We start from the raw sequence: 27,152 nt of genomic DNA on the forward strand, positions 1-27,152 counted from the left end.
TTCAAGAGGGGATTGAATTTGAGCGTTTATGGTCCCAAGGTTCAACCAAGTATCCGGGCGCTCCTCCTCCTTACTGTGCACCCCACAACTGGAACAGTCTACCGGAGACTCACTACCACCAACAGTCTAAATTATTTCAAAACTAAAGCAGTCTCATTTAAATGTGTAACTGTTACATACGCCTATAACATTATCTTTAACTGTGCATGCAAGGTCTTGTATATAATGTATAACCCTCCTCACTTAATACATGGTTACATTATTTGTCATAACTATGCCCAGAACATACTTGAAAACGAGGTAACTATGTATTACTTCCTGGCAAATCATTTTTATAAATAAATGACACTGAGAAATAGTACATGTATACACATTTTTTTTTATCTTCTGACCCTTTTCCTGACAGAGGGGCTTGTGTCAGTGAAAAGGTTCCAGTTCTTTCAATTAGTTAAGTTGCCTGTTTCTCCTCTCACCCCACATCAGGAAGGTGCTCTTTCCCTATTCAATTTACTTCAAATTCCACAACAACAAAGTTTGCAGTGACAGCACATTTACAATAGGGGCAGATTGTATATATGAATTTTGTAGGATTTATTAATGGACTAGCACCTCCTCATGGTGAAAATAGTTATAGTTCCTCAGAGAGAATTGTGTGGAGACAATATTATGAATGCTGTTTTTTGCCTTTATGAAAGCTGAGCAGAAGTATAAGCCTATTCCTGATTTTTGCTAGTCTGGATTCCTAACCTTGCTTATGCGGAATAGATCGTGTTGGGGGTCTCCGTTCTGAGCATGGAATCACAACGTACAGAGAAATGACCGAGGCAACTCCCCCTATTTTTCTTTTATTGTACAAAAGTGTTGGTATCAGAAGGCAATATGCTCACATACACAAACAGAAGCTGTCACATCAAATCGCTCCGCAATACACAAGCCAATGAGGCCCAACTACACCAACTCCAGGAGAAACAGTGTTATTAACCCCTTCCCTGCCAGAACATGAGGCCACCAAAAGATCAGGTTTTGAGGATATCCCTGCTTCAGTACAGGTGGCTCAGTCAAAGATTGTGGCACCTGTGCTGAAGAAGGGATATCATCAAAACTTGACCTGTTTGTGGCCCTTGAGGACTGCAGTTGCTCTCTCCTGCACTGCAGGGCCCAGAGCAGTATAGGAAGGACACTGCTCCCAGAAGCAAGGACCAAGAAATATATCACTCCGCCACAGTACTTTAAAAAATAAAAACTGGGTATCCCTTCCTCACTTTTCACATCATAATAGAAAACAAAAAATGTCATGTTTATAACTTCTGTCCATCCAGGAGGGGCCCTCTGAGTGAAGGTGTGAACTGATTGCACACACCTAGCAGAATGCAAGTCAATTTAAAAAAAAAAAAGTCCTTTTGCCACCCCCTAAGTCATTAACCTCTTCGCTGCCAGAGGGGCCCATGTTTTATTGAGTGTATTTTGGCCTAATATTCTGATGGGAAATAGAATAAAATTAAAGGGTCCAGAGGTTATAATAAAACAGTACGACTGTGCTGGTCATTCAGGAAAAGTCCTCAGCTCGGAGCTGCTTCTTATTCTGGTGCCGGGGGATCCGGAGTCTCTCGATTTGCTGAAGGAAATAAGGCAACAGTACATTATTTTAGTTTGATCGAACCACCAGATTGTAAATAGCCTCTGTTGTCTGTTGTGTTGCAGCTGTGTAATCACAAGGGTCAGCTTGTGATGTGGGTGGGGGGGATGTTTAGGATTGGGTTCTGCAGCACAACCATTATAATACTGTGTATCGCTTTCCCACCGTGTCTAAGGCCTAGCAAGTGTGATGTGGCATAAGCCTCCCTGGTTTAAAGACAGAGTTAGAAGCTTTGTTAACGAACTTCAGATGTGCTGTGTGTCAATTACAGCTTGTGCCTCAATGCAAACCTTTATGGGGAGGGGGACCGTTAAATCACACCCCCTTTAGGCTGGGAATCCTGGGAGCGGATGTTTACAATTCCCAATGAAACGTTTCTCAAGATAAATGTTAAAAATGCATTTCCTTATTTTCGAAATTTAGGTTATGAAGAAAAGAACAAAAATGCCGCACGGGTTATATAATTCATGCTACTTTTGGAAAGGTCTCATCCTGGGATTCACATCCAATGTAACAGATTCCCAAACTAGTGATCAACGCTATAAAAAAGTAGTTTGCGCGAGACACGCCATTTTTGTTAAGAGCCAGCTGAACGATTCACTCCCCTCCAGCTCCAATAAAGAAACAGCTGTGGGTGTTGGAGTGAGAAGTTGCCCATTTGCACTCTAGAGCTTTTGTAGAATTTGATTCATATCTATTCTACTGGAGTCGGACATAATCAGGGACATCTGCGTGCTTTGAACTGCAGCGAACATGGAGGAGAATATACTTACGGTTGCTTGGGGGAGCAGCACCCGGGGGGAAAGGTCCTCCTGCTTTAAAATCTGGACAAAGAGGAACACTCCCGTCAGTATGGGAAGAGTTTTATTCAACCAACACAAGTGGGCAACACAAACTGACTTGGGAATATGTACAATTAATGCCTTAAGGCAGGGGTGTTCAACTTCAGCCCTCAAGCTCCCCCAACAGGTCAGGTCTTCAGGATATCCCAGCTTCAGCACAGGTGGCTCAATCAGACCAAACCTGTTGGTGGTCCTTGAGGACTGGGGTTGGCCAGCTGTAAGCTTTACAACTCCAGCCCCCAAGAGCTACCAACAGGTCAGGTATTAGGGATATCCCTGCTTCAGCAAAGGTGGCTCAATCAGTGGCTCATCAAAGACTGAGATAACTAGGTGTGTGCCATTGAGGGGAGCTTGAGGACTGGAGTTGAGCACCCCTAGTATAAGGCACATTCTCGTTAATGGGCTTTAAGGGGACTTCCAGCAGACCGGTAGACATCAGCATGGGACCGCTTAACTTTTCCAGCATCTCCTCCACCTCCGTCATGTGACGCATAATCATGTGACATTACTTTGTCATGGCGACACGTCGTCACAAGGAGTAAGATGCCAGAGTTGAGGAGCAGGAGATGCCGGAGCTTACAGAGGCCCAGCGCTCTTCCCCTGCAATCAGTTTAAATGCTGCGGAGGAAGCGCAGGGCTCAGTGCGACTGCACGGATGGCACCACCATCAAGCCGGTCAGAATAAATGGATATTACCGATTCAGAGACTGGATAAAAAGGATTTATGGGGTCTCCTAGGGACTCACTTTCATCCCGCGCTTTCATGCGGGCGATAAACGAGTAGCTTTTGTTCCTGCGGTAATTCTCATAGGGGTCATCCAGGGAGACGCCGACCCCTTTGTACTGGTCCCACTTGTCACGGATGTCGCCGCCTTTAATGGGGTCTTGGATTCCCTGCTCGTTGGCACCGAGCCCGCCCGCCCCGCTCCATCCTACAGTGGGAACAGTAGCTGGCAGCTCATGCACAGTACAAGAGAGAGACTAACAGGGCACATTATGACATTACACAAACCAATGTTATGTTCTAGAAAATCTTGCTTCTCTGCATTAATGCCCCAAATTAACAGAGAACAGGATATCTTCCTTTTTTTTTAACCCAATTAGATTGCAAGCTCTGTGTCTTATGTTTATATTCCTCCTGACTATATATGTAACTACCTGTATTTTGGGGGTAAGCGGGAGATCTATATGCTTCCACTGTAAAGTGCTGCATACATGGTTTATGCAATATGAAAGCATATATGCATCCCCCCCCCCATCCAACTCCATGTGTGGCTAGGCCAATTCCCCCCCAAAAAAACTTTAACGGCTGTCAGACTGGGTCATATTCCATCCTGAGTCCCACCTTATCCTACCATAAGCAGCCACCTTACCTTCTCATTTCACCATTGTCCCTCATTCCTTCTACACTGAAGCTCTCCCGAGCAGCTCCCTCACTACCTCACTACCTCCTTGTATCCATCTGCCATCACTTGTATGTCACGTTTTATGTACTATACACAACTCTGCATTGTACCACGCCACGGAATATGTTGGTGCTTCACAAATAAATGATAATAATCTATGACCATATCATAATATATCCATGTATACATTTTTTATTTTTGGGGGGGGGGGTTTCGATGTTGGCTTGAATGCAGGACTTCATTAGTCTTGTCTCTTAATGAGAGGTCTAAAGTGATTACAAAAAAAAATAAACTATTACCGTGCACAAAGCTGAAGCGCGTTATAAGATGCGTGAATAAAAATAAATGTCAGAATAATCACTTTGCCTTTTAAACAGGATACCCAAGATTATAAACAGGACATCTTCCCAGACTTAATGAATGTCAACAATCTTTAAAGGTGACGGTAAGCTGTGATGGTGCCGATCGGTGAACTATCGCTCAGAAACGCCCATTGAAGTCAGTGGCAGCTTCCGTGCGATCGTGTGCGACACAGATACAAAGTTTATGAAGAGTTTTCTTCCATAGGAAGCAGGAAGAAAGGACGCGGTAACCACCTGGTGCGTTTTGGGGCACCCTCCGGAGAGGACAAACTGACCTAATGACGTTCTCGGTTTCTTACCCATCTTCACCAGCATCTGGTGTCCTTTATTCTCCTCCCCGAGACGCACATTGGGCACTGGAGGTCCCGACCCAGAGCCCAGACCTGAAGAGGAGCTTAATACAGAGAGAAAGGGGTTTATTTACTACACAATATAACAAAATGTCTGTCCACAAACTAACGGTGTTTAAAAAAAAAAAAAAAAAATTATTCCATCAAGGTGCGACATGAACTTTAAACGAGTTTATTTATATGACCGTTGCTTTAAAAAATAAAAATATTGCTCCCAAGGAGATGACCGACGTTCATTTCAGCTCCAGGGACCCCCCCGCCCCCCAAGATACTTACATCCCACTTCTGTTTAAAGGTCCCGCGGCACACAGGCCAATAGGAACCCGCCAGAGATGACGTCGCAGCTTCCTATTGGCCCACAGGACCTTTAAACATACATTTCCTACGCCCAGCCAGGGCTGCTATCTGATAGTGTCTCGGGAAGCAGGGGTTTCCCAGGGCTGAAATCAACACAGCTCAGCTCCAGAGACCCCATGCTTCAAGCCTAGTAAAAAATAAATGTTAAAAATAACACCAAGAGGTAAAACCACTTTATTAAAATAAAAATTAAATTAGGAGACAACAACATTATATACACTTTTTATTTTCATATTGACAACTGCAGCTCTGTAAAAGCAAAACGCTTTGCTTGGTCTAAGAGCTTGCAATCTAGGGACACAAAGATAAAGTGACTTTCCACAGATCACAAGAAGTTGGCATTTTGTTCTGAACGTTTTAAATAAGAGACACTGCTGTTACCACTGGGCCTCCCTCACCCCTCTAAAGTTTCCCATGGGGAACAAGGACACCCCCAAAGCAATTATTCATTAGTATGACATGGTTGTTATGTTGATGCAGCGGCTAAACACAGTACGATCAGACCCCTTTATCTCTGCGAGCGGGTCGTACTTACGGGGGCGTCGCACTGCGGGACCGGGATCTCCGTTTCCTTCCGGGGGATACAGATTTTGATCTGGATCTGGACCTCGAGCGGCTGTGGGACGATCGAGACCGGGTTCTGCTCCTAACACAGAAGAATCAACAGAATGCAGCAACTTGCGAGATCAGAGAGCTTCGAAAGGATTAAGATTATATTGACATTTATTGCTAGAATGTTAGACTATGCGAAAGGACCCATCTTTGATTGAATGCCCATTTAAAACGAATGTTTATATTCATATTATAACCTAATTGAATTGTGCAAATGTGAATGCCTTTGGCTGCCATGGTCAGAGATTACTGCTAACAGAACACTGTGAGAGGATCGGAAAGTGGACACATTTGTCATAGTGAGAATGATAATAATAAGGATAATCCGGACTACTATTTATGGGTGTTGGGGACAATGAGAGAAGGCCAGAAGCGTATGCCTTCCATTTTGTCTGGTTAGAATAGCTGGAATATAATTTCTCCACGTAGTCGGCTTTTTGCTAACATATATTCTCTCATGAAGTTAGTTTTTACTGTCTTATCGGTAAAAGGGAGGATAACTCCTTTCTTGGGAAGCTAAATCATCCCACATAAGTTCCATGAGAACCAAGGTTGTAAATGACGGAGGTGAGAATGTTATGTATTCCTGATAGTGTCTGTCCTGGGAGATTTACGCCCCATCGATCACCCCACAAACATGTCTCGCCCCTAAATCACACCTCTAATCAAAGTTACGCCTCTAACCTTTTCCCCTTCTTTTACCCTATGCTTAATAAACAAGACAAAGGTTTTGAAACACTGCCTGCATCTTGTTTCACTTAGTTCGTCTTCCGAGCTCGTGCGTTCATATCAGATCGAGAGTTAACAGTGCCAAGGTCGTGCTTCCAAAGCTTCTCGAGAAGTCAGCAGCGTGGTGCTGCGTGTGAGTGTTCGTGTCCCGTCACAAAGGCCTCTGGCCCTAGTTCCAATTGGCAGGGCAACCCCAAACATGGGACTGAATTGTTTCTACTATCTAATTTATTTTGTTTAATCACTGTAATTTTTTAATGTCAGTTTTCTGGATCGTTTGTTCGGTTAGGTTTTATTATTAATGCTGTCAGGTAATGTGTTACTGTATATCCGGGACTCTAATATATAACTCGCCTTATATGTTATTACACAATAAGTCTGAGTATTGCTGACTGTAGACAGCAGAGTGAAAGTGTAAAAACTCTGGTGTGTCTTTTTGTTTTAAAGTTGTGTTGTTCTGTATACGTAAAATGTTATATAAATGTGGATTAGAAATAAAGAATTTACAGACACAAAAAGAAAAGTTTTACTCTAGGGTTTTTTTAGCACAGAATTTTTTCTTTAAACACACACACTTTAAAAATGGTCTTTTCATCATTTTGAATTCCTCCAGTCGTTTATATTTGAGAAAACTTTAATTTTAAATTTTTTTGCAGGATTTGTTTTCTGACTAACGAAGCTGAGCTGCCTCAGCCTGCTCTGCCCTGCTACCTGCTGGCTGTGTGTGTCACAGGGGGTTCTGTTTGAGCAGCTGCCCTCACCTGGATCTGGATCGGGAGTAAGATCGGGATCGGGAGCGAGAGCCGGAGCGGGATCTGGAGTACGAGCGGGAAGATTTGGATGACCCAGAGTTGGAGCGGGAGGAGGAATGGCCGCGGCTCTTCGACCGGCTTTGGGATCTCGACGGCCTGCTGGAAGAGGCAATAGGGTTACGTCAGGTGTACCCATGGACTGCATATTGCGCCGCTGGCCACTCCATCAGTGAAGGTGTTAAAAAGCAGACGTTCAACACCATACCGTACAATAGTACAGAGTATATAACCATCGCCCACTGATCTGCGGTCTCAGAGGGATTTAGCTTTCACCCTTTGGCGTCTGATCCTCACCTGTTTCTCTTGCCCTGACCCTTCCGCCGCCTGGATCGCATTTTGGCTCGGAAGAATTCGTAGAGGCCGTTCTGCTCCCAGCCCTCGCTGCACAGGACAGGGGGCAAGGAAGGGAAAGGGTTAATGTTATCTCAATCTACTTCCAATCACGACAACTTTCAGACTCGTGCTCTCTCTCTCTCTATGGGGGTTATTCGTTAAACTGAATGGGAGTTTCTGTGAGACAGCGCCCCTATCGGCCCGATCAGTTTAATGAGCAACCTGGATCTCTCTCTGTATATCTATCCATCTCCAGTATGCTGCTTCAAGCCGATATAAACCATTTCAAATCAGACGGCAATGTGAATACACCAAAATGGCATTAAAGAAGAAATAGGATGCAGAAGAAATAGGATGCCCAAGAAAGAAAAGTCATACAGAACCACATTGTATGAGAGAGGAGAGAGGAGAGAGAGAGAGAGAGAGAGAGGGAGAGAGAGATTCCAACATGGAATATCCCTTTACAGAACTCATTCTTGTGGGAAATTGGGCAGACTACATGAGCTGTGTGCTTTTATCTGACACTAAATTATGTGATCCTATTAGGAAGCATTCGTCTAAGGCAGGAGTGGCCAACTCCAGTTCTCAAGGGTCACTAACAGGACAGGTTTTAAGGATATCCCTGCTTCAGCACAGATGGCTCAATCAGTGGCTCAGTCGAAGACTGAGCCACCTGTACTGAAGCAGGGCTATCCTTAAAACCTAACCTGTTAGTGACCCTTGAGGACTGGAGCGGCTCACTGCTAGTCTAAGCTACGCTTTGCCCACTCCTGATAAAACACAGGAACCATCATTATAAAATTGCCTGGTTTTCCCAGACAGGGGGTTAATAAGGCACCGCAGGAACATACAGATGGTGCATTGGAAAGAATACCAACCAAACTCCCGTAGTGAAACAAAACTAACAAGACTAAGCAGTGCAGGGGTTAACCTTTGAGAAGGCCCCAGAACCTTTTCTGCACATGCGGACCTAAAGACCAGCTGTGTCTATGACGCTGCCCCCACCTGTTCCGGGGTCTGTCATGTGACGGGGGGCTGTAAAAGGCCTCAACGGCAGCCAGCAGCCTCTCGCTGGGAGGCATCGGGGGAGGAAGGCGGATGTCCTTGGGGTCCAGAGGTTTGTAATCGTAGTCTTCCAGCTGGGGAGGGAGAGGGGAGGGATTTAGCAGTCGGACATAGGAGCCCTGATGAGAACCTGCCCTCGAGAAACTAGACTCTGCCTCCCCATACAAACGTACCTTCACCAGAGGTGCCATGAGACCGGCGGGCAGGTCAAAGTAGGGCACGTTGGGGACAAGGCTGGGGTCGTCGTGGTTGACGTGCGGGGGTCCCTGTCTGCGCATGTGAGGAGGCTGCCCGTTAAATCCATGGGGCGGCGGCCCCCCGAATTCCTGGTGCTGGGGCCCGCCCCAGGGCGGGTGCTCATTCATATTGGGGTGTGGCATTCTGTGGCCTTGGTGGTGATGTGGTGGACCCATTTCTGGGGATGAAGCAGAGGACGATGAGACAGATAACAATATGTTCACATTGTCACAATAACAGGACTTAGTTGGTCCAATAAAAAGGTCCTTTAAACCCCCACACTTCCAGAGAAGCTGCGGTAGAAAGGTCTCGTGATCCATTTAATCTCATTAGCCTCTCTTTTATCTATGTTATACAAACTGGTCATTATAATTAGGATTTTTGTAAGATGAGCAGAAATTCGAGATAACACAAGCTCAGGAGTTTGCAATGTGAGGAGAGTTAGACAGTGAAATCAACATGACAAAGGCATCTTGAGAAATAGGAATATTGGTAGGATATTAAAGATGGGTTTTGGAGATGAGGAGCATCGTTAGATACAAAAGGACAGTTAGATCCGTCTGGAATAAGAAGCTTGTCAGAACAGAGATTGATAGTACGAGCAGACATCTCACAAGGATGTCTGGAGATAAAACATATAGGGATACATTGTTTTACCATGAATGTATGAAAGATAACAGCTGAAGACGAAGATCTGCTTTCTTACTGCCTGTTAATATTAATTGCTATGCATAACCTGGCTGATCATGAGAAAGAGGTGCATCTGCCAAGAATAGCCGGTTACAACAGCATTAAGGTTTTGCTTGTCCAGAGAGAGAACAGAACTAAGAAATACCATCATGTTGATTAGTTCCCCACTCAGAACCTGTACTGTACCTATATACCAGTAATATGCTTTCTCTGTGTCTGAAGAATAAACGATTATTGGAACAAAGATAACTGCCTCAATCTTGAAGAATCTGAAGGACCATTTCAGCTGCAATCACTATATTTAGCCTGCATTTTATAGTAAAGCAGCATTCCTGGGGACACTTTTTTTGTTTTTATCTTTTATTAAATAAGCATGGGGTCTCTCCGGAGCTTAACTACATTTTATCAGCCCCCTGCTTCCCGAAATACTTACCTTGAAAGGGGGTGCCTGTAAAAGTTCTGACTGGACTAGTTGGGGCTAACATAATGGCGACTTAAATGCCCTGCGGGCCAATAGGAAGCCCACGTCTCAAGCGGGACATCTCAACAGCAGAGAGCTACAGCCACTTCCTGCGGAGGCGAGGATCTCAGGGAGCAGGGGGTCCCCGGAGCTGAAATCAACACGTCCAGCTCCGGAGACCCCCTGCTCAAAACCTATTCAAAAGCATAAAGGGTCCCAAGGAGCGCTGCTTTAAAGGTGCATATTCACTAAATAATATACAGTGTACGCACCTCAGTAACAGAATACACCCAACATCACAATCACATACTGAAAATGGGCATATATCCTATATTTAAATGAAGCATTTCAATAGCTTGGACTCCTTGACATTGCTGCACTCACTCACCATCAAGGTAAGGCACTACCATCCACTACACTTTCTCCTTCCCGTCCCACAACATCCCATTTAGATTGTAAGCTCTCCGGAATAGGGATTTGCTTGTTATGTGCTTGTTTGATTCACGCTTTGCATAATAATGCTCTGTATTTGAACATCTATTCTGTAAAGCGCAAAATATAAATACACACACACACACACGCACACACACGCACACACACACACGCGCACACGCATGTGCTATGTAGTACAGGTGTAGCGTTACCTGCAGGGAAGTCCCCCTGGGGGTAGTCAAAGCGATGAGGGAACGGGGGCCTTTCAAAGGGGTGCCGCGGGGGGAACTCATCCTGCATGAATCGGGGGGGGAAGCGATTGAAGTTGTGGGGGTGGGGCGGCTGGTTGAACTGCGGCGGGTGCTGCTGGTGAGGGGGGAAGGGCCCCCGGAAATGAGGGGGCCGCTGCATGCGGAAGTGCGGTTCCCTCTGCGTCCCGGTGCCCCAGGGGGGCTGCTCGTGCTGATTGTTCCAGGGGGCCTCAAATTGATTGTTCCAGGCTGGTTCGGGCTGGTTGTTCCAGGGGGCTTCCCGCTGGCTGTTCCAGTTGGGGTCCCTCTGCTCGTTCCACATGCCCTCGTGGCTGTTGTTCCAGGGGGGGCAGGGAGGTGGAGTCGGGTGGTGAGGGAAGGGAGGCTGCTCGCAGGGCTACAGAGTGGAAGCAAAATACAAGCAGGTTAGATGCCTTTATTCTGCATAGTGTATAACCCCAGTGTCGGGAGCACAGGGTGTAGCATTGGTTCAAAGCAAGCTACACCCTAAACATTTAAAGTACAATTTATTTGTACATCTGGCAGCCAAGTAGTTAAATTCAGGCTACACATTTTAGGTACACTTCTTGTTCAGTTTTGGTTTACTCATTTTAAATATTAAAGCAGCAGAACAGGCTGTATTGTGTTTTAAAATGTATTTGTTTTAATGACAGGATTGAAGTAGCGGGTGTTAATTTCGGTTCCGGGGACCTCCTGCTTCCGGATACTTCCCTCCTTACGGGATGCTGCTATCTGCAGCCAGGGAACCGTGTGCCTAACGGAATGCCGGTGTTTGAATGTACCGCGTCACGCAGGCCAATAGGAAGCCCTGACGTCATTCGTTGCCAGCGTGACAGGGACAGATAAACTGCACATAAACGCATTGCAGGCTGTTCTGCTGCTTTAAAAAGTCAAGGATGTTTTATACCAAAAAAGGACCAAAAGTAGAAGATGCTACGATTCTCATTTAATTATATAATTTGTAGTTCATGAAGTTCCAGTAACTGTAGACAGGAAAGTCAGATCACATCACTCCCAGCTCTCCTCACTGACCGGGACATGCAATGTAACTGATATTACGCAGCACATCATTCAGATATCATAGATATAAATAAGTTCCCAGCTCTCAAAAAGCAAGATATAATTGGGATATGCCAAATAAGTTTAATACGAACTCAATATCCAACTGCACACTGAAAATGTTGGAAGTATAATGGGTCACACACGTGACAAACATAACACAAGGGTATGCAGCATGAGGAGGGGGAGGGAACAGGGGAAGGGGAAGAGGGAGGGAACAGGGGAAGGGGGAGGGAAGGATATGAACAGACAAGGAAAGAGGGGAGGGAACAATGAAACATGGGGAAATAAGGGGGCTATTGTTGTATTTGGTTGATCATTCAGATATAATAAGAACAAATACATCACAGTTGGCTGCTCTTTTTTTATTAACCCCGTTATTTTCAGCTCTGGAGAACTCCCCCACACCCTCCTATTCCCAAAATACATACAGGTGAAGTTACCGGCTTTAAAACTTCATTCAAAGAGAACTAAATCCTGCGGCTCCCACCGGCCAATAGGAAGCTTCAAAGTTATCGGTCGCTGTTTCCTATTGGACCGCCACTTAAAGATATTTAAAAGAACAAGAAGTAGTATACATCTCAGCAACTGGCTGGCCAAAAAAATAACTAATGCCTAGTTCCCTGATGAAGTAGACGTGAGTTTACGAAACGCGTAGGATTAGTGTATACGGTCTGCTGTGAGACTTTGTTCCTGCCATCACTGTATCAAGCTTCAAATCGGCTGCCGGCGGGAAATTCACTAATCTAGTTCTGGTCGTCGCTTAATCGCGGCGCGAACCAGTGATGTCAGTGATTCCGCTTTGAGGCACCGAAGCTACAGGCTTGCAGCGGAGGCTGATAGAGCCATCAGTGAGGGAAGTATTTGTTCCAGCCGTGTGCCACTATCTGGGTTCTGAGCCGTGGAACTGTCTACCGAGCGAAGGATCATTTGGAATACTAAAGCTACTGGATGTAAAGACGTTTCCATTCGGACCGGAGGTTGATGATCGCAACGGGTGTCCACGAAGCAAGTCATCTGTATCCACGAGCAGTAACATGTACCCTAAACATGCCCTGCTTATATAACTCATATTTCTGTACGTGCATTTATTACCACAATTTTTGTTGCATTATAATTACATACTTACACTATGAGAGCTGTGTGCTGAGTCTTTCTTTCTATTCCTTATTGCAGCGGTGCGCAAACTGGGGGGCGCGGGATTTTTCTGGGGGGGGGGGGGCGCGGGCGGTTGCAGAGGCCCCGCACTCTTCCCCGAGGCATTTAAATTAAATGCAGGGGGACTGCGTGTGGTTTCTGCAACCTCAACTTACCGGGATTCAGCCAGCTTCTGGTCACGTCGCCACGACAACGCAGCGTTATTTGCCGCCGCGGGGTCATGTGACGTGTCATGGAAACTCGCGTCAAATGACACTGCGGGGTCACGTTACCCTCGGTGTCATTTGACGCCCGGTCACTGGGGAGAGGGGGCGCGAGCACTGGAGCCGGCAAACAGGGGGGCACAACAAAAAAATAACTTTGCGCACACCTGCTTTATTCTATGTTTTATATGTTTGTCAATTACATTTCATACTGTCATTACTCAAAAGAGCAAAATATACATAAATACAGTAAAATTACTAAATATGTCACTATCATATTTATAGAACACTCACTCTCACTCACTCACCGGCTGCTGCTGGCCCCACGGTGCGATTGGCTGTGGCTGATCAAACCACGGTATTTTGTTGGGTGGGATCTGATCGTGAGCGACTGGGACCCGTGTCCCGGCGGCTGTAGGATCCGGCACGCTGCCAGGAGGGGGTTCAAACTCTGGTGAGCTGGGCATGGCCAGGGGAGGGATCACTTCCTCTGTCAGAGAGAACAAGGGTGACAGGGAGTGAGCAAAAGGGGGCGCGCAAACAGGAGGGCGGGGGGGAGGCGCGCACACAGGAGAGGGGGGGGGAGCGCACACAGGAGAGGGGGGGGAGCGCACACAGCAGAGGGGGGGGAGCGCTCACAGCAGAGGGGGGGGGAGCGCACACAGCAGAGGGGGGGGGAGCGCACACAGCAGAGGGGGGGGCGCACACACAGCAGAGGGGGGGGCGCGCACACAGCAGAGGGGGGGCGCGCACACAGCAGAGGGGGGGCGCGCACACAGCAGAGGGGGGGCGCGCACACAGCAGAGGGGGGGCGCGCACACAGCAGAGGGGGGGCACGCACACAGCAGAGGGGGGGAGCGCACACAGGAGAGAGGGGGGGGCGCGCACACAGGAGAGGGGGGGGCGCGCACACAGGAGAGGGGGGGCGCGCACACAGGAGAGGGGGGGCGCGCGCACACAGGAGAGGGGAGGGGGCGCGCGCACACAGGAGAGGGGAGGGGGCGCGCGCACAGGAGAGGGGGGGGGCGCACACACAGCAGAGGGGGGGGCGCGCACACAGCAGAGGGGGGGGCGCGCACACAGCAGAGGGGGGGCGCGCACACAGCAGAGGGGGGGCGCGCACACAGCAGAGGGGGGGCGCGCACACAGCAGAGGGGGGGCGCGCACACAGGAGAGAGGGGGGGGGCGCGCACACAGGAGAGGGGGGGGCGCGCACACAGGAGAGGGGGGGCGCGCGCACACAGGAGAGGGGAGGGGGCGCGCGCACACAGGAGAGGGGAGGGGGCGCGCGCACACAGGAGAGGGGAGGGGGCGCGCGCACAGGAGAGGGGAGGGGGCGCGCGCACAGGAGAGGGGGGGCACGCACACACAGGAGAGGGGGGGCGCGAGAACATCAAGTGGATATGTCATTAACTGTACATCACCCTCCCCCTCCCTAAATCTGTATGGGTGTTTTGTCCTAGCAGTCTTATTATACCTGGAGGGGGAACTTGAGGTGGTGCAGGAGGAGGAGCCGGGGCAGGAGGCGGCGGCGGCTCTGGGATAGGCTCCAGCACCGGGATCTGAACTTGTTGCTGCTGTTGTTGTTGCTGCTGCTGCTGTTGTTGCTGTTGTTGTAGTTGTTGTTGCTGCTGCTGCTGCTGTTGTTGCTGCTGCTGCTGCTGCTGCTGCTGTTGTAGTTGTAAACCGGCAACAAACTCTTCGTGCTGAGTTTTCAGGGTCTGTATCTGCTGCTGGAAGGCGATGTGTACCGGCTGCACCACGTTGGCAAACTCTGCCAGCAGTGCCGCCTGGGAAGGGGTGAGGAGAAGGGGTGAGGAGAAGGCAGGAGTGTTCACTTATACAGCACTGCAGTGCGAACTGCACAGGGATGTATATTTTAGATTAGTGCTATTGAATTTTAAACGGGTGAACATATTGTGTCGTAGAACTCTGTATACACGAAAGAAAGAATTTGAGAGCATATACAAACCACGTACCCCACCCACCAACTTTGCCCATGTTCCTATCCGCTGGGAAACCTCCAACCCCATTAGATCCTAGGATTTGTATCATAATTAGGATCCCCTTGGGTTTATCCTAAGCAGAGTTCCTTACTGTTTAAGCCTCTACCACCTCTGCTGGGAGGTATGTGTGTAGAGTGTAGGTATGCGCGTGTGTAGAGTGTAGGTATGCGCGTGTGTAGAGTGTAGGTATGCGCGTGTCTGGTGTGTGGGAGTGTGGGTGTCTGGTGTGTGGGAGTGTGGGTGTCAGGGGTGGGGTGTGTGTGTCAGGTGTGTGGGTGTCAGGTGTGTGGGTGTCAGGTGTGTGGGTGTCAGGTGTGTGGGTGTCAGGTGTGTGGGTGTCAGGTGTGTGGGTGTCAGGTGTGTGGGTGTCAGGTGTGTGTGGGTGGGGGTGTTAGGTGTGTGTGTGGGGGTGTTAGGTGTGTGTGTGGGGGTGTTAGGTGTGTGTGTGGGTGTTAGGTGTGTGTGTGGGGGTGTTAGGTGTGTGTGTGTGTTAGGTGTGTGTGTGTGTTAGGTGTGTGTGTGTGTGTGTGTGTGTTGTGTGTGTATTAGATGTGTGTGTGTTAGGTGTGTGTGTGTGGGTAAGTGTGTTTAGACGAGTGTGTAGGTATGTGTGTGCAGGTGTGTGTAGGTAGGTATGTGTGTGTTAGGTGTGGTGTTAGGAGTATGTGTGTGTGTGTTAGGTGTGAGTATGTGGGGGTGTAGGTGGGTAGGTTTGCACACATACACCATATATAACATTGTGTGCATATAGTTTTATCTGTGGGAGCCGCTCCTGACAGTAGTTGAAGTAGTGAGATCAGTAAGGTGGCGAGGGGCAAACGCTACCTTCTCCCCTTCACTGGCAAGCTTACAATAACATTTCTGGTGCACAAACCACCGGGGGAATAACAGGGCTTGGCCAAAGACTTACGAGAAATGGCACTGGGTCCAAACTGTGATAAACCACTTCAGTAATCACTTCTTCATTACCGATTGTTCCCCTCATTGGTTATCTTATCTCCAGCATCCGTATTGATAGCACCTGTAGCATCTACAGCTTTTAACCCATACACTTCCAAAAGCCCCAGACCAGAGCAATCAGCAGAACGTACCTGGTGCTGTCCCAAGCCGAGCGCGGGGCTCTGTAACTGCTGGATTGTGGCCTCGTCAAAGTAGCCATTTTTTTCCCACAGCTGAAGCAGCTAGAGAGAGGGGACAGAGCATAGCTTGCAGCAACCACGGGGGGGACAGAAGCACTTTCAGGCATCTTTTAGATAGATTTGAGATAGGGGGGTGGGGCTAACTACATAGGCCGTCATAACTCTACAATTGAGAAAACAAAACTAATTTACTATTGTCACTATACAATAAAACTGAAATAAGCTTGTTATGTGTGCGATCCATTGTATACCTATGTGTACTGTTCCCCTCCTGCCCAGTCAGCCCCAATCCATATTGGGTTAAAATGCAATAGAATATGTATGAGACTCGATTCTCCTACAAGACGATGTCTTTCCTCACTGTGCGTCCAGCCCACACACTACACCACTATGCCTTCTGGCGATTCGCCACCGAAATCTGTACTCAGGGCTGCAGTGAGGTGGAGCCAGTGATCTAGAAAGCTGGGTGCTTCACCTTCCCTGTCTTTCTGCTCACCCGTGCGATCTTCTGCTGCTTGTCCTCTTCCACTGCTAGGAAGCTGGTGCAATATAAGGGAACCACCACTTTCTGCAGGGCAGCTAGCAGCTCCCTGGCCTGCTTCCTCTGGCTGTGAGGGGGGAAACAACGGTTACTGTAACACTGCACGGACATACCACTTATGGTTCTTGGTAACCATCAAAGAACCACTGCATTGACCCAGTCAGGGCCAGAGGGTCAGCAACTGAAAAGGGTTACGGGGCATAATTAGAGGAGCATATGCATACTGTATAATATTTCATTGTAGTAAACAAAAGGGATATTCAGCAGACAGCATGTTATCACACCCCAAGCCCTGTAAGCTCCCTCTCCCCTTTTCTTCCCAGTAAATCCCTCCTGTGAAGTGTCTCCCAGTCCCAACACGCGTGTGCTGTGTTTCCTCCCTCTGGTTAGCAGTACCGCAGGTTAGAGTGTTCCCTACATCAGGGGTGCACAACTCCAATCAAGCCCCACCAACAGGTCAGGTTTTCAGGATATCCCAGCTTCAGCACAGGTGGCTCAATCAGAGACTCAGTCTTGGACTGAGCCTCTGATTGAGCCACCTGTGCTGAAGCTGGGATATCCTGAAAACCTGATCTGTTGGGGGGGCTTCAGGACTTAGTTGAGCACCCCTGCCCTACAGGACTCTACAGTCAGTCTCTTCTAACAAGCATTGGGCTGCGCCAATAGTGACGGCGACAGCGACGTTGCGTCAAAACAAATGCATTGCCGCAGTCGCGTGCGCTTATAGTAAGTGCGACGTGATGGTGCGACGGTTTAGTCGCGCTCGCTGGAAGTCATCTCTATTTTATTTTTCCAGCGACCACAGCCTATCGTCGCCGGCACTATAAGCGTAGCCTTACAATACACGCATATACACATTGGGAAACCTTGCATCCCAGACACAAAGACACTGCTTCCCCCATGGAAACCATGCCTACCAATTATATAGTGTATGTATAGTACAAAACTCTGCCTGCCAGTTATATACAGTGTGTGTATACTAGGAAACCCAGCCTAACCTGTTATATACAGGGTGTATATAGTAAAAGTTGCTGCCTACCAGTTATATACAGTGTATGTATAGTAGAAATCCCTGCACACCAGTTACATAGTGTGTGTATAGTAGAAATCCCTGCATAGCAGTTATACACACACAGTGCTCTTGGAGCAACCTCTGCTTACTAGGCAGGGAGACAGACAGACCCCGAGTAGGAATCCCTCCATACATTACACACGCTGCTCCCTTGTGGGAGATATAGATAGATATATATATATATATCTACATAGAGATAGATAGATAGATATCTATATCTATACAGTGGTCGACAAATCACCAAAAAATCTACTCGCCAAACAAAAAAATCTACTCGCCACCTAGTACCACACGTGTGCTGCTTGGGCCAATAGGAGCTCGCCACGATGTTAAATCCACTCGCCCGGGGCGTGCAAATGTATAGGTTTGTCGAACACTGTATATATGTATATATATATATATATATATATATATATATATATGTATATGTATATGTGTATATATATATATATATATATATATATATATATGTGTATATATATATATATATATATATATATATATATATATATATATATATATATATATATATATATACACACACACACACACACACACACACACACACACACAATCTGCAACCCTGCTTTTCACCATTATCACCTAGCATACAGTGCTTCCACTGCAGCAAGGGATTCTGGGAAATGACATGCAAATGAGCACACACTGCCACCTTTTGTCTTAAAGCCATAATTACATGACACCCTTAAGCCAATGCACGCTGCTTTAAACACTGCTTTTAAAGCTGCAGTTCAAGCAATATCCTGCATGTGGTTTTTTTTTATAAATCAGTTCTGTAGTAAGAAAAAATACTTTTAGCATTTTCTGTTTTAAAAAAAACATCTTTGAAAGACCAATTTTCTTGTATTCTATTTTAACAAGCATACTTGTTACTATAGCAACCATTTACATTCCCCATATTTAAAGATGTCGCCAAACTTCGCTGATCAATAGACGGAGAACGAATTGACCGGCAGCTATGCAGTTCTTTAGGTAAGTAGAGATTGCCCACATGAAACTATTGAAGTGAAAAAAAAAAACCTGAGCTTGAACTGCAGCTTTAAACATAGCCTGGCATGAGATGCAAAGCCAGTGAACCCACTCACAGACAGACTGTTTCGACCTTGTGGGTCTCATCAGTGTGAGGTTGGTTATACTGGCTTTGCAAATATATATATATATAATACTGAGTTAAGTTATGGTGAGTAAAAAAAGTGACAAAAACCGTCCACAGGAAAGCAAATATGCAAATATATACACACACACACACACACACACACACACACACACACACACACACACACACACACACCTGTCTAGGACATGCAAATGAGCATACAGCAATATTTCCATTTGCTTTGCTGTGGAGGGTTTTTGTACACACACACACAGGCACACAGGCACACACACACACACACACAGGCACACTGACACACACTAACCAATGGTGCAGCACGTCATTGGTCAGGTAGATAAGGTGCAGACGGAGCTCGAAATGCGCTCCGTCGGCCGTGATGCGGTCACGGAGGTGCCCGGACATCAGCTCGCAGTGCTGGGGGGTCTTGGCGTTGCTGAACATCCAGTTCTTGCCGGCCTGGGAAGGAGACAAAACGCACTCAGTTACAGCGGGATAACCGGTGTATTCGATCCAAGTCCTAATAACAGATAAAAAATAACCTGAACAAACATGAAAGTTTTTCTACATTTATTTATCCACAAAGGATTCAACATCCAATATCCATGTGTGAAAATGTATAGGAACCTTTAGATTCAGTACCTGGTGGCGCCCCCTTGAGAGGCAATGTCTTCAACTAAGCGTTTCCTGTAACTGCTGGTCAGTCTCTCACATCGGTTTTGAGGAATTTTGGCCCATTCCTCCTTACATAACTACTTAAACTCATTGACATTTGAGGGCTTCCTTGCATGGGCAGCTTGCTTCAGGTTCTGCAACAACATTTCCGTGGGATTTAGGTCCAGATTTTGACTAGGCCATTCTAAAGCGCGAACATTTCTTCTTCTGCAGCCATTCTTTTGTAGATCTGCTTGTATGTTTAGGATCAGTCTTGCTGCATGACCCACTTTCGCTTCAGCTCACGGACAGATGGCCCGACATTCTCATCTAGAATCTTCTGATACAATGCAGAATTCATGGTTGTGTGTCAATGATGACAAGCCGTCCAGGTCCTGAGGCAGAAATGCAGCCCCAAACCATCACACTCCCACCGCCATGCTTGACGGTTGGGATGAGGTTCTTCTGTTCGAACGCAGTGTTTGGTTTTCCCCAAACATAACGTTTCTCATTGAGGCTAAGGCGAGAGTGGCCTGCAGATCCTTGGATGTTACTCTGGGGTTCTTTGTGACTTCCTAGATGATTTGCAGGTTTGTTCTTGGAGAGATTTTGGTAGAATGACCGCTCCTGGCTATAATGACTGTGGTCTTGAACTTTCTCCATTTGTAGACTTTCTGACATTGGATTGGTGGAGCCCCAAATCCTTAGAAATGGTTTTGTAACCCTTTCAAGACTGATGAGCATCAATAACCGATTTTCTGAGGTCCTCAGAGATTTATTTTGATCGTGGCATAATGTGTTTCCACACACCTATATGGTGAAGACCAAACTCACAAAGTTTCTGATCTTTATATAGGATGGGGCCTCCCAAACTCACCCTTGAAGATCTACCCAATTATTTAAACACCTGATTCTAATTATCCCCTTTAATTTAGCTGATAAAACCAGGGTTTCGCTTACTTTTGCACATAAACAAACACACAACCCCAGCAAGCTCTAACCCCAGAACCCACCACATCATATACACGCACAGTCTATTGTATAACAGTATGCACACAGTCTCCAACAAATCCTGATGTTGTCCCATAGGAATAAGATAAACATATAGTTACCAGAACCAGTCCGATGACAGAGACAGCACACAGCAAATAGTACTTCAAAAAATATATATTGAGAATTCAGGGCATATGTATATGTGAATATGTAAAAAGGAGTGCTACTGAGTGTGGTTAAATGTATACAGCAAAAGACAGAAAAGCCGAATGCTACATCCAATGTGACAAAATATATAGCAAATAGTATGTAGTTAAATACTTCAATAATTATTATTATTCTCATGAGTAAGGGTCTTTTAGTTAAACCCTTTGGCCAAAGCGTTATAAGCCTGAAAGCCACATCAAGGCATAACGAAATTTTGCAGGTCCTAACACTAAACTGTTGAAACTTCTCTTTTACCTCTGTTGGAGGGAGAATAACTGCAGTGAGTCTATCCTTACAGCAAAATGTGCAGGTCCTAAAACTAAACTGTTGACCTTCAAAATTTGGTTATGCCTCGACGTGGTTGGCAGGCTCCAAAAGGTCACAGAATATCTTTTACGTGTTTTGCAATGAAATTGCTTCGCCTGGACCTCAGCATCCCACAGAGAACGTGGAATTGAAGGAACACAGGAGCGAAGATACCAGACGACTCACGCTGTCCAGGCTGTGGTCATGCTCCAATGCAGGCCGCTGATGTTATTTTATATATGTAAGTACAGAGTGCTGTACTGTATTTTTATGTGAATACATCGTTTTTATATACATTTTCTCTGTGTACGGTAATTGAAAACGAGGGGGAGACACTGTATTCTAAGGAGGGTTCCCGGTTTTGGTTCAAGTCACAGGTAGATGTCCCCTTTGTACGAACACGAGTTCAACAGTTAGCAGTGATTGGGAGAGAAGAGGAACATTCTTCCAAAGATACCTTTATAGGTCTACACTCACTCTGGGCCATGTGAGTAGTGGCATCGATCACTTCTAAATCTATGAGCCTCTCTCAAAAACTATTTTGCTATTACAATATTGCTCTATATGCATATTCTATCTTTTACATGATTCCCGTATTCTACAATCAACACTCACAGGAATAGCATCATGTGTGTCTCTCTCTAGAGCTACTCACAGAAATAGTATCCTTCGTCTCTCTGCAGGTACTCACAGATATAGCATCCTTTGTGCACGTGTCAATGATTGGCTGCAGTAAGTTATCAAACTCGTTCATGTCAAGTTGGGTCTCGTCCCGCAGTTTCTGCACCTGCTGCTCCATGGCGTGTGCCACCACCGCAGTGACTTCCTCCTGGTGGGGGAAGAGAGATGATCCCGGATGAAATCAGTGACCTAAAAATCTGCAGAGCCTCCTGCACCCATCAAGCGGCTGTAAAATGATGTCTGCTCAGATACTGACCGGCGAATGTCAACTAATTAGCGGAAATAGAATTTTACATGGGCACATTTGAGACCTGAAGCCTTTAATGTAACCCCAGCCGAGCCAGAGGGGCCAGGAACACATTGGGGTCAAAGGTAATACTACCATGGCATCTTACACACGGTTGCCTGTGAATGAATCGCTTTCCCTACAGTAGTAAAGGTGGGCATACTGCGCTCTCCTGTACCTGTCTCATGACGAGCAGCTGCTGTTCCTGCTGCTGCAGGTTCCACTGGCTCTGCTGGATGAGGTCTTCGATAGGAGGGGCACCTTGAGGGGTTACGAGCACAGGAGGCAGAGGCAGGGTCGGTGGAGGGATCGTAGGGATTGTGGGGATTGTGGGGATTTGGGCGATGGCTTCCAAGTCCTGAGCCTGCTTGCAAAGAACTGTCGGAGAAAGAAGATACAGGTGCATGATAACGGTACAGTTCAAAAGCAAGCACAAATCGCAGCAGATAACCTTTGCTGTATGGCCTCGGAGAAATAAAACTAATTCATATCAGCGGGCCACCTTCTTGAGATCGTGATGGGTGCACTATTTCCTAGGGCATTCAAATTGGGAAACGTCATGTACTTCAATGCATATTCTACATACATACATACATACATACATACACGTACACACATACGTTACGCCCCAAAATGTTTATAGAATCACCACTTATAAGTTAACCCTACAAATAAGATTTCCCTCTTACACACACTTCAGTTACACCCATAAACTGCTATACAATCACTCTTAGTTAGTATCAAATGTCTATACTATATAGACTCTATAGTATCAACCTTACACACACCAACAGAATCTCACCCTTACACAGCTGCCTTTATAGACTTCTATAATATCGCCCCAACACGCACCAGCTACCAGAAAAATATATATTTATCCCTGCCTTATATCTTCCATTGCACTGTGGTGTTATCTCTAACATGCCAATGTATTTCAAGAAGAGGAAAATTGAACTAGATGTATAGAAATATACATGATATATTTATTTTTTTATTTTTAAAGCCTGCAGTGATAATTACAGCAATTAACCACTTCGCTACCAGCAGCGAAGGGGTTAAATGCACAGCAGAATAGCTGTATTAACACGACAGTCAGACATACGCTGCTGCTGCTGCTCCATTGCGAGTTTACATTTGTAGTAGTTGTAAAACTCTCCCCCAAAGAGGAAGGAGAACTTTGGGTTTTCCTTCTGCTTCTCCATGGTCATGTTCTCGAACTCCGGCCCGTTCCTGGCTACAAACTGCGCCAGTTTGTCAATGACGTTCCTCAGCTCCTGGTCTGTTAAGGGACAGGAAAGAGTTATATGGTAGCACTGTGACATTAAGTTATAGTATTCACCTTTACACACACCAGTTACCCCTATCTCCTTGTGTAGGATCCCACTCACAGACACCAGTTACCCCTATACAATTGTGTCGGGTCACCCTCACATGTCAGTTACCCCTATGCACTTGTGTAGGTTTTTCATTCATATCAGTTATCCCTATACACTTGGGCAGGGTCACCTTCACACGCACCAGTTACCCCTATACACTTGTGTCAGGTCACCCTCATATGTCAGTTACCCTTATACACTTCTGTAGGTTCACCCTCACGTCAGTTACCCATAACAACTTGTGTCCTATCACGACCACACACCAGTTACCCTTGCACAATTGTGTAGGATCTCACACACACCGGTTACCCCTATAAACTTGTGTAGGGTCACCCTCACACACTATCCAAATAAACTTGTGAAGTATGTCCCACACACCACTTAACCCTATGAACTTGTGTAAGATCATCCGCTTTCATGATCTCTCGATTACTCGGTCACCCCTACAAACCTCTCAAGGATCATAATCTTACACACTTAAATGTCCCAGTAAGTAACCGAACCCCTGTAGTGCCTTCTATTCCTCCCCCCCGATTTCAGGAGAGAGGATGCACTCCCTGAGCTTTAGATGCCAATAAGCAGTGTGCCAGCATAATATATATATATTATTTATATTACAGAATCCCTTGCAGTGAAAGCACTGTATGCTGGGTGAAAGCAGGGTTGCCAGACCTGTCCAAGACATGCAAATTAAATATATAAAATCTCAAATGGAAATATTACTGTATGCTAATTTGCATGTCTTAGACAGGTCTGGCAACCCTGCTTTCACCCAGCATACAGTGCTTTCACTGCAAGGGATTCTGTGAAATAACATGCAAATGAGCACAGTGCCACCTTTTGCTGTAAAACCATATAACATGGTCCCCTATAAGCTTATGCTTGCTGCATTTCCCAGCTTTTGAGCACAGCCTGGGTAAGGCCTCGGCCATGTTATCTGCTTGCTGGCGGAGGCGCGCTCCCGCTCAGCACGGAGCCCCTACAGCCGCAATTAGAGCGGCTTTAGTAGGGGCTCGCCTACGCTTCCGCAAGCGCGTGGAAGCGTAGGTCTTACCTGAATTTAACATTTCCCCGCTTGCCGGCGCGCAGGGCCGGTCACGTGAGCTGGTTCGCCCAATGAGGGCAAACCAGCTCCGTGACGTCACTGGCCCGCCCCTGACTGTGTAAGGCCAGGGAAAGCTTGGCCGTGGCCTTAAGATGCATAGCCAGTAAACCCACCCACTGACAGACAGATATATATATATAGGTATATATATATATATCTATATATAAAGCGGAAATAGTCGTGTTAGTCCAGTTGCGATAGTGCAGAATAAATGAGTTCAGTATTAGGTGATACCTTTTTTATTTGGACTAACAATTTATGTCATAGAACAAGCTTTCGAGAGTTTTCCTCTCTTCCTCAGGTCAAGAAATACCCTGAGGGAGAGGAGAACTCTCGAAAGCTTGTCCTATGACAAATACTGAAGAACACATATATATATATATATATATATTTATTATACACACACACGATTATTATTACTACACGAAGCGTGTTATCTCCCCGGAACGATACCCCAGTGAGTATCTGGAGGTAACCCAACCCCATGCACTGCCCTATACCCCACCGGCCTGAGAAGAGTATATAAGCCGCAGGCCTCTCCTGCGCTGCTCCCCGGTCTCCTCCTTACCGTCTGGGGGAAGCGGGACCTCCATGGCTCTGAGTGGGGCCTGCACACAGCCCTCCGGCGGATACCGTCACACCGAACACCGCCACTCACACACAGAGAGGCCGGAAGTGTCGCGAAACCAAGCTTGGAATACGGCAACAGCATTCGGGGGGCTCAGTCACCATGACAGCCGCTTCACTAGGCGGCGCTGCAGGGGAAGGGAAGAGGGTGGACAGGTCGGCCATATTGGAGCACTCAACCACGAGCCAGCCTGATCCCTGAACCGCTCAGAAGTCAGCCATCTTGGTACTCCCACTGCCAAAGTAGTACAGGTACTGTATTTACAACTCCATCTTGGTACTCAGACAAAGCAATGCTGTCTCTACAAATTATTATTGCTGTTGATGTATTCTGTTTTGTAGATCATTTTGCATTTGGAATGTTATAACCACTGTTGCACTTGCACCTGCTTCCCTTTCTTTTAATTCATATGCAAAATATATGGATCGTTGTCTAATGTTTTCACCTCTGTAATAAATAAGGTTTTCTTGAATTTAAAAGGAGCACACCCCTGAACTTATTTTATATTTTTACCCGTCTATTTCTTACTTGCCATCATTAAAATATGCAGTATTTTAATCGTGAGACACCAAGGGTTAAGGGACATTTTTAAAAGACCAAGTGGCATACGGTATTTATTGGTCAATAAAACAAGATGTGTAGATGAATGAGGGAAACAGATAAAAGTAAGTAGACTACCAGAGCATAACCTGTGGTTATCAGTGGTGGAGCACTAAAATGATGTGTATATATTATGGAGGTCTGGTAGCAGTACCCAGTAGGGTTGCCAGGTGGCTTCTCCAAAAATACTGGACACAATGGTGAAAGGTGCGACGCGCTCTAGAAAAGTCAGTGGGCAGGTAAGTTATTTATAAATAATCTGACTGTTATGTCATTTCAAAAAAATTCCCTTAAGTGTGCACAAATTTGCACCTTTTCATATTCTTTTTTTTTTTTAACGAAATAGAATATGAAATTATGTCAATTGGGACATAATTATTATATGTAACTAGGATGGAGGGGGAGGAACAAGAAACAGGTATCAAACTAAATAGAATAGATGGGGATGGGGAAATAGTAAGGGGTCTTGGATTTAGAATGGGGGCAAGTGCAAGTTTCGCAAGCAGGGAGACACCAATATTAATGCTGCCATTCAAGCAATATCTTACTTTTTTTTTTTTTTTTTAAATAAATCAGTTCTGTACTATGAGAAAATACTTGTGTAGGATTTAAAAATTTAAAAAAAAAAACAATTTTAAAGACATTTTTAATGTATGCTAATGTAACAGGCACTTTTGTTCCTATAGCAACCATTTACAAAGTCACATCCCCTTCACCTTCTGAAACAGCATCACCTTTTTGGGCCCTGCCCTCTCAAGCAACAAACCAATTGAATCTACTGCCTCCCTGGTCACATGATCTTCCTCGCAGAACTTTGGCAGTTAGTGCAGCAGAAGATTACCCAAGATGCATTTAGTGAACCCCCAGCCGAATTTCAGCGATCGATTACAGCAGAAAGGATCGATCAGCAACTTAGCTAATCACGTGTCAGTGTGTAGATTTTATTAATGCACATGCTGAATAAAAATGTTAAAAAAAATTAAAAACGACAGCTTGAACTGCAGCTTTAAATACAGATAATACTAGAAAAATTCTAAAGCCTAAACCCAATGGGTGCAGAAAAGCAGGAGCAGATAAGATAATAGTACAGACTGTGACATTCGTGAGGATTTGGCCCGGTATTAAAGGGGTTACACCCCAATTGGCCACCCTCTAACCTCACCAGTGAGACAAGGGGTTAACTGGGCTGAGGTCCAGCAATGTGATTCAACCCTTGTTATAACATGAAAATGTATATTCCCCTGCTCCCATGTATTATTGTTATATCAGTGTCTGCATAACACACACACTGGGGCTTAAGGGGTTAATATTATATGCAGTGCTGAATAACAGGAGCCGTTCCATTAAGACTGCTAATTTAGGAACGGAGTGAGCCAGCACCCTGATTGTTGGTGTGCAGCCTCAGGGT

The 27,152-nt window shown here is 46.1% G+C and overlaps 1 protein-coding gene across 4 annotated transcripts; it reads right to left on the minus strand.

Moving 5' to 3' along the window:
* Positions 1–816: 816 nt before the first annotated feature.
* On the minus strand, positions 817–25,245 carry CHERP (calcium homeostasis endoplasmic reticulum protein). 4 transcript variants are annotated; one of them, XM_075611206.1, is made up of 19 exons: positions 25,085–25,245; positions 23,168–23,314; positions 22,214–22,413; positions 21,760–21,897; positions 19,216–19,367; positions 16,636–16,768; positions 16,113–16,202; positions 14,493–14,805; positions 13,324–13,505; positions 10,536–10,971; positions 8,678–8,919; positions 8,445–8,578; positions 7,401–7,487; positions 7,056–7,205; positions 5,489–5,599; positions 4,546–4,640; positions 3,225–3,410; positions 2,410–2,460; positions 817–1,615 (listed from the first exon to the last, which is right to left on the minus strand). In XM_075611206.1, the coding sequence occupies exons 1-19, from the start codon at positions 25,107–25,109 to the stop codon at positions 1,578–1,580; spliced, it is 2,910 nt and encodes a 969-aa protein (XP_075467321.1). In that variant the 5' UTR covers positions 25,110–25,245; the 3' UTR covers positions 817–1,577. The 4 variants fall into 4 exon arrangements, with proteins under 4 accessions (XP_075467321.1, XP_075467320.1, XP_075467319.1 ...); XM_075611205.1 differs by having other exon boundaries at positions 16,657–16,768; positions 23,138–23,314; XM_075611204.1 differs by having other exon boundaries at positions 5,489–5,593; positions 23,138–23,314.
* Positions 25,246–27,152: the final 1,907 nt, after the last annotated feature.

This window comes from Ascaphus truei, chromosome 8, assembly GCF_040206685.1.
Source record: "Ascaphus truei isolate aAscTru1 chromosome 8, aAscTru1.hap1, whole genome shotgun sequence".
NCBI classification, from domain to species: Eukaryota; Metazoa; Chordata; class Amphibia; order Anura; family Ascaphidae; genus Ascaphus; species Ascaphus truei.